At 30.3% G+C, this 8,205-nt stretch overlaps 1 protein-coding gene across 1 annotated transcript in view; it reads right to left on the bottom strand.

Moving 5' to 3' along the window:
* Window positions 1-8,205, bottom strand: part of LOC108753706 (integrin beta-PS-like) — a 10,301-nt gene that overhangs the window by 1,015 nt on the left and 1,081 nt on the right. Inside the window, exons 2-13 of the mRNA XM_018495556.1 lie at window positions 7,322-7,529; window positions 6,200-6,428; window positions 5,923-6,022; window positions 5,520-5,690; window positions 5,316-5,414; window positions 5,045-5,209; window positions 4,350-4,508; window positions 4,136-4,267; window positions 2,512-2,814; window positions 1,771-1,992; window positions 717-833; window positions 156-348 (exon numbers count right to left, since the gene is read on the bottom strand). Coding sequence (XP_018351058.1) covers window positions 156-348; window positions 717-833; window positions 1,771-1,992; window positions 2,512-2,814; window positions 4,136-4,267; window positions 4,350-4,508; window positions 5,045-5,209; window positions 5,316-5,414; window positions 5,520-5,690; window positions 5,923-6,022; window positions 6,200-6,428; window positions 7,322-7,529 — 2,098 coding nt within the window. The remainder of the gene's footprint in view (window positions 1-155; window positions 349-716; window positions 834-1,770; window positions 1,993-2,511; window positions 2,815-4,135; window positions 4,268-4,349; window positions 4,509-5,044; window positions 5,210-5,315; window positions 5,415-5,519; window positions 5,691-5,922; window positions 6,023-6,199; window positions 6,429-7,321; window positions 7,530-8,205) is intronic.

Below are 8,205 nucleotides of genomic sequence, written 5' to 3'. Positions count from 1 at the left end.
GATTCTGATAAAACAAAAAAAAAAGAATAAATTAATTATATATTATATATCTTATTAATTCTGTTTAATTTATTAAAGAAAATATAATAATGTAAGTTATATATTTTGTGATAGGTGATACGAGATATATAATGATATAACATAAAAATAATTACCAAAAACGTTAATTGGTGTTGGACAAGCTCTCTCTTGCTCAGCTTGAATCTTAAAGATTTTGATATCTCCTCCAGTACCGGCTCTGTGGTATTGATATTTGAAGACAAACGTGCAGCCTGCGTCACCGGGTGTTCGACATATGCGGGCATCGGCTTCTTCATCTTTCGTAGGATCTTCCTCGACAATATCGACCTGTGAAGTAATTAAGCGTCTATTTGCATCGCACTGCAAATTATTAATCACCCTCGCGCAGCTTGCGAAGTACGTACAAACTAATCTACAATGTGTTCTTTACTTCTTGTTGCTTGCTTTTTACCTTTTGTTTTTTTCCCTCTTTGCCATTATTTTATCGACAATCTTGTTTCATGTTATGCGTTTCTTTTCTCTTCTAAAATTTATCAACTTTTATTTTGGACGACAGAAAAACACGATAAGAAGTAAAAAATAGTAAAAAGTAAAAAGCATTGAAATAAAGAATACATTAGAATAGATTAGTCATAAATGTTATTAAGTAAGAATAGATTAGTCATAAATGTTATTTCAAAGGAAGAGCTACTAACGATGTCTATTTCATGCATGCACAAATCACATTTCCCGTTTTTCGAGAGTGGTCCTGTGTTGTACGCTACACACTCCACGCAATCCTTCAATTCTTCGCATCGTTGTCCCGGACACGTCTGAAATGTGTTATGAATAAGTAAGATTATAAGATATTTTACTACTGAAAATTTTATAACACCGCGTATAAATATGTACAAAGAACGACTAAAATGTACATTTTTTAAATACATCATTCGTGAAAATTAAATTAAATTAGTAGATAATAATCAACAATTTAAATAATTTAATACATTAATTATAAATTTAACAATTTAGTTGTTACAAGTTTAATTTTATCCTCGGTCAAAAAAGTCTTCACAGATATATAATTTTCGAAGTTTTACTTTTATGTTGCTGAAATATTGAAATATTCATAGAAACCACATGTATACGATAATTGATTAATATGGGATGTCCCAGATCTACCGTACTGGCAGATCTACCGTAATGGCAGATTTTTAAAGTTATTTTGAGACTAAAATTCTAATATCAATATGTCAAGACTATAATAAGTATTTAAAGTTACCAATCATATCGCCTACAATTTGCGCGTTTAGGTGTGATTGGCTTGGTTCCACAGTACAACGTAAAAAGTGTCAACCACATCTAAACTTTAAGCAATATGATTAATTAACTTTAAATGCTCATAATTCAAAAACTATAGCCTCGACATTTTGTTATTAAAATTTTCATCTGAAGACTTCAGGAATCGGCCATTAGTAAGTGGCGAGTAAATCTGGGACACCTTGTATATAAACTTGAATGTGAAAACATATGTAAATTTTATTAAACATTTTTTATGTTTTTTTCTTATTTTGTTTGCTTGGAAAAAAATCGTTCTTCCAACAGTACCCAAGCAGAACAATAAATCACGGTTAATGTAATGTCCAAATAACATAAAATAAATCATAACTGATCGAAAAGTGACTTTTAATAATCATTTTGTAGTCATTTTGATGTTATTATCATGACATTTTGTTCTTCTTAGATATTTCATTACACGCAGACACTCACGGGACACTCCTCACAGTATTGTCCGGAATATCGAATATTGTCCCGCTCGTGACAATGACAGCTGCCGCAGATGCAGTTGCCACGTCCGCTGCAAATCTCGACGTTTTCGCCCGACGGCGGGATGCATGTGCTGTTAGTCTCCTTGCAGTCGCACGTCTCACCACCCCATCCCGGCAAGCAATTGCAGGTACCGCATTCGCACTTGCCCCGTCCGCCACAGACCTTAAACAGACAAAGAAGAGACGAACGGTGAACGTAATGGGGTACGTACAAAGGCGTGTAATTTGTCCAACCGCCCTTATAAACACCGCTGCCGCGATCGCTGCAAGGCAAGATTGCCGTATAACTTCCGAGCGAATTTGTTAAAAGCAACTATCAAGCGAGAACATGGTAGTTACGCGCGATAATAGAGATTTCCTATCCTTGGCTATAACCCTCTTTTGAGCGTGTAATCTTTACCTTTTATATCTGCGCTAAATATATATATATATATATTGGAGTTGAAAATATATTAATGTATTGAACTATTTTTTAGTATAGTTACGAGTATTTAATTTTTAACTATATATAACGCATAATAATGAAATTAATTGACTATAAAAGAGAATCGTGTATAATATCTGTTAAATACTTATTGCACGAAGATTATTAGGATTTCATTATCAACTGCATTGCTTAGAATATCCTGTATATTTTGCGATTTGTTAATTGTAATCATCTATTTTTAATCTTGGAACATACCTGGCCGCCACTGCGTTTGCAAGAGAAATTGTCACATTCGCAGTATTTTCCGTAAAACAGTTCTTGAAGATTGTTTGGTCGTTTATCACAATCGCAGATACCACATTTGCACGTGCCATGGCCGCTGCAAATCTCGACAGTATGATTGTCGGGTTTGCAGTCGGTCATCGAGTTCAATTTGTCAGCACCGATGTCACTTCCCTCGCATTCGCATTGCTTCCCGTAAAAACCGGAATTGCATGAACACACACCGCATACGGACGTGCCTTTACCCTTGCATTCTATTGCATTCGGCTTATATCCCTGTATCACAAATAGTATAGTTAAAATTCGATACAAAAAATATTATAAAGTAATAAATATTATGCGAATTGATTATATAAAAATATATATGATTATATGAAAATATAAATAATTGTTTTAATAGTTTTTAATTATATAGTTTTAAACATTATATACATAGAGTACGCATATAGGATTTTACTATTGATCCAATACTGGCCCAAAATTGGTTACTAGGCCTATATTGGCTCGATAATGACAACCATGACTGGCCCATTAATGGAAATACTATGGGATGATAACTTCGGCCCGATAATGAGTAACTATACTGGTTAAACGTGATAAACAATGTTGGGCCATTAATGGTTGTCTTATCATATCAATATTTGACCAGCAGTGATAATGCAGTACCGTGATTATTCTAATTATTTTAAATGCTTTCTAACAAGAGACATAGATGCCATGGTGTAACACAGTGAATCATTTTATCTTTGTTTAACACACACATTGTCAAATAAGAATAATTCACTATGTTCACTGTCATCTGTGATAAATGGTTTCTTCATTGTGATCTAATATAATCTCATTTATATTATTCGTACTGTCAATATTAATTTCACTGTTATTTTCTTCACTGTCATTTTTTTCAATATTATTAATACATTTATCACTGATGTTAATTTTTAATTGTTTTAATTTTTGAAATTTTTTTTGTCTATAATAATTTTTTTACATATTTATTAATAATAAGGACTCAATAACTATCGCACGATGAATTAAGTATAACGGACAAAAACTTCAGAAATTAATGATACCCAGTCATATGTCAATCATGGCCCGTAATAGAATATCAAGTATTGGCCAATTGTTATCATGTAGTGAGCCAAGCATTAACGCTATTGAAAACGACTGGCATTCCTATATGGGGTACGAACAGAGCATACAAGATAAATCACGAATCGAATCAAGAAACAATTAATTATCGTTAATTTTTTTGTTTCAAACAAGATATTTTATTATGTTAGTTTCGCGTACACTTTCTCTACACTCTGGAATAATAGGGTGCGTTCTAAATATTCGCATCGCAATATGCACAAACGCATAGAGTGTTGTATGTCCTTATTGTTCATCGAATGTTAAACAAGAATACACAATGCTTAATGCGCAAATTTAAAACGCACTTAAAGGCAACAATTCTGTATATCTTAAAGCTTATATTAATTCAATTTGCCATGAGATCCAATTTGCCTCGATCTATATCCTAAGATAAATTTGACTTAATTAAAAAATGGAAATTTCAAATACTATTTACAAGCTAGTTTTTCTGCTTTAATATATTTACCAAATGTCCAGATTTCTCACAAGGACAGTCGCATATAATTTCTAAATCGATAGTCAGACTCTCGTTCAAGCCTCTAGGTTTGATCTCCATAGTTTGGTACCAATCCTTTGGATCTTTAGGACATTCTACAACCTGATCAATTATGATGAATATATATAAACCATAATGAATTAGATTGCTAATTAATAAAAATATTTATAATTGATCTACGCACTTTAAGCACAATTTCAAATTCAATTATGTTGCCTACGCGAAGTCCTTCGCATTCCTGACGTTCCAACAACTCCCCCGTTTTATTCAAACATCGAGAGAAATATTTAACGTCGATTATTTTCGGCGCTGTATCGATTATCGTCACTGAGTCTACTAGTTTCTGTAAATTATCAACATTATAAATTATTATTATCGCTTTTTTAGTTACTATGTGTATTAGTAAAAAATGTAAAAAAGCTCATCAGAGCCTACATCAGCTATTCGGATGCACAAAAATTCTTTATTTTTCGTGTGAATATAATAAAACAAATAAAATATACATTTCAACCTTTTAATTCGGATCCTTATCAATATAAAATATAAATCAAAATGACAATTAACGCACATTCCAAGATGATTCACGACAATTAGTTCGTTTTTGTGTACGTTAATTATGCGTTAATTATGTAATTTCGATTTATATTTTAGCTGATGTAGGCTCTGATGAGTTTTTTTACATTTTTCACTGCTAGATTCTTTCGAAACTCATTTATTTACTACGTGTAATTAGGTAAAATAAGTTAATATTTTAAAATAAACTAAAATTATTCCTTATTACGATTATGATGCAAACTAAAAGTAAACGTAGACATTATTTTTTATAAATTGATAATTGTTTATATATTGATAATTATTATTTATAATAAATATAATCACCTCGTATTCACTGCTCACTAAGGCAACGACATTCTGTGAGTCATTTTCTAGAGTTCCGGTTGAAGATCCGCTAATACTACGACTTAATCGTTGATAAGTTGCATTTTTGTGATCAGGAACGGCAAAGATAATATTCATATTGTACTCGCGTGCTTTTCTATTGAGCTAAACGAACAAAAGATTTTGTTAAACAATAATATATAAATAATGTATAAATGACTAAAATAATCCTCAAAGAAAGAAAATAAATGAATACTGTATTTGTTTTTACCTGAGAAATTGACGGATAATCTTGTAGAAGAGAGTAAGTGTAGAATCCATTCTCGTCCAAGTGACATTTGCAATCGTTAGGCTCTACTATTCCTGCAAGCTAAGAAATCGTTAAGCTTTTTCATCTCAAAATTGCAACTCTCACCCGACTAAGGTCGGTTTATTTCAGAATTGCATGATCTTGTCTTTCGCTTGATTCACGTACTTTACCGTCCCCAGCGATGTGAAAGATTGCGTCGGTCGAGAACACAATAAGATGACGTGCTTTTTGGCGCCAGCCAATTTCTTTGGTGCATACTATGACCTGCATCATCGCGTCGAGCCCGCCTTCGGGGCCGTCTAGATTACCCGATACTGGCGCCGCTTGTACCTGATCCTATTTGTTAAGATTGCTTGTATTCAACAGATTATTTAAAAATAACTACTACAAAATTGTCAAGAATGATATGCCAAAATAAAATTCTATAGGAAATATAAGATATACATATATTGCATCCTATTTTTTTGGAAGAAATTAAAACTTGTTTGTTACTTTTATTATCCTAAACTAATTAATAGAATTTTTTATATGTTTCAGTACATTCTGAATATACAACTGCGATAATTACCTCAAACAGAGCTACGTTTTCCGTAAGAGGCATTTGATTCTTATAATCGTAAGGTGGTGCACATGGTCTTCCAGTTTTCAAAATACAAGGAGATTCCAATCTGACGTAAAAATTCAATCAAATTATAAATTTCTTATCAATAAAATTTCATTCAACAATTACGACATTATAATAATTTCAATGATTATTTAATTAATACAGATTATTTATTTAAATTAAAATATATCTATTGTAATAAATAATACAATATAACAATATATTTAAGAAATATATTTACTTATCGGGTTGCGTGCTAGTCATTGGTAAAACAACCTTATCTACAAAGCTGCCAAAGCCAATGCGGAAATTTGATGTAAGCTTTTGCATGGCTTTGGCTAACTGCAGACCGAGTTTTGATAATTTGTTTCTATATGGTTCCATAGAAGCCGATAGATCCATAAGATAATATAAATCCACAGGATAATCTTCCGCCTGACCATATTTCATAGTTACGCGATATTCTTCTCCTGTAAATAATTTATTCAATTTCTTTGTTTTTGAATTATAAGTTATTTAAATTATGTGTAATATTAGATAAGTATATCAGAAATATATTACATTGAAAAATATAGTATTTATAATTATTGTATTAAACATATATTACATGTGAGTGTACAGAATGTCTCAAAATTACTAGATGATCCTTCCACTGACAATTTCTATGCAACATTCTAAGAAAATTTTTATACAAAAATGTTGAAGCTGTAATAGTTTAAAAATGGGAAGAGTTTTGTATTGACCAATCACTAATATCCTTGTACTCGCCTTCTAAATATTAGCATAATTAAATCTGAAGCTGGAGGTAATATGAAAATAAAACTGAAACTATAGCTAGAATTCTAAAAATGTTTTGCTGTAACTTCAGATTCAGCTTCAACTTCAGTTGCAGTCCCAACTTCCGCTTCACCTCCACAATTTCAACTCTAATTATATTTAAAAAGCAAATCAATGTACAAGAGCAAGTCAATGAACATATCCATTATTATGCAATTTACCATGCCTGAGCCAATTTTTCGCAAACTGTTTGGTCAACTTTAAACGCTTTCCATTTAAAAATTATTATATATTTTCATATAAGAATTTTTTGTTTTTTTAAAATGTTCTACAATTCTACATTTGTCTGTGAAAAAAATATCCGTTAATTTTAGGACAATTTGCATATTTCATAAAGTTTTATATATATATATATTTTTTTAATAATAATAATTACTTTATTGTAATTTCTAAAAGAATTTTGTGTATAAATAATATAAATTATAAATTGACGCACATTTTTTTACTTAACATTTGTTTATATATATGTGTATTATTTCAAAATAGAAATCTAAAACATTAAATTTTAATAAAATTTCTCTCTCACCTGACCTGAGACGTAAACGTATCCTCTGAGGTTGAATTTGGACTGGATCTTTACCCTTGATTGAGGATAACTGTTGATTTTCCAGGATATCCATCGTATTCTCATGATCTATCACAGCTGATGGTTGACACCAAAAATTGCCTTCTTTCAAATACGTTTGTTTGGACACGCAACGCAACAAAGGAGCACTTACATTTTGTGTAGATGCCTTATAAAATCGTAAATAAGAAATAATTTACCAAAATTATTATCCATTATAGCTTAAAAGTTATCGAAATTAACACGTTCAAATTAAAAAATTTTCTATGCACTTAATATGCAACGAGAGATATCTAATAAAAATATTCACACTTTGTTAACGTTTATCATTAATTCTCATTTAAATCCCAAGTAGCTGTTATTTATCGTCATTTTAATATAATGTCTAAGCGCATGTATTAATTGTATATTTTTAAGATGTGAAATAGTAAAAAAAGGATAATATAAGATATAATATAAGACAAATAATATCAGTTTGCTATCCGAAATCTTGAAATTGACATTTTTTTTATTCGCATGACGCACAAAAAAAAAATTTTACTTAATCTATGACATATCGAGAGAATGATTATACATTACGGATAATAGATTTCTGATATATATAACTAGAAATTCGTTTACAAAGAAGTAAATACAGACTCTCAGAAAACATTTCGATTGTTCCTAATTTATCAAAATTATTTTTAAGTACAAAATAAAATTACTAAAACTTTATTTTCATCCTGTAAGTAATTTTTATTTATAAAGTATTATATTTATTTATAAATTATTTATAATATATTATATATAATATTTTTTTTTTAATTTTATTTATGTTTAAGAGTAATTTTTTTTAGGGAAGTTAC

This window comes from Trachymyrmex septentrionalis, unplaced genomic scaffold, assembly GCF_001594115.1.
Source record: "Trachymyrmex septentrionalis isolate Tsep2-gDNA-1 unplaced genomic scaffold, Tsep1.0 scaffold70, whole genome shotgun sequence".
In the NCBI taxonomy this organism is placed as follows: domain Eukaryota; kingdom Metazoa; phylum Arthropoda; class Insecta; order Hymenoptera; family Formicidae; genus Trachymyrmex; species Trachymyrmex septentrionalis.
This window is presented reverse-complemented; position numbering and strand designations above follow the sequence as displayed.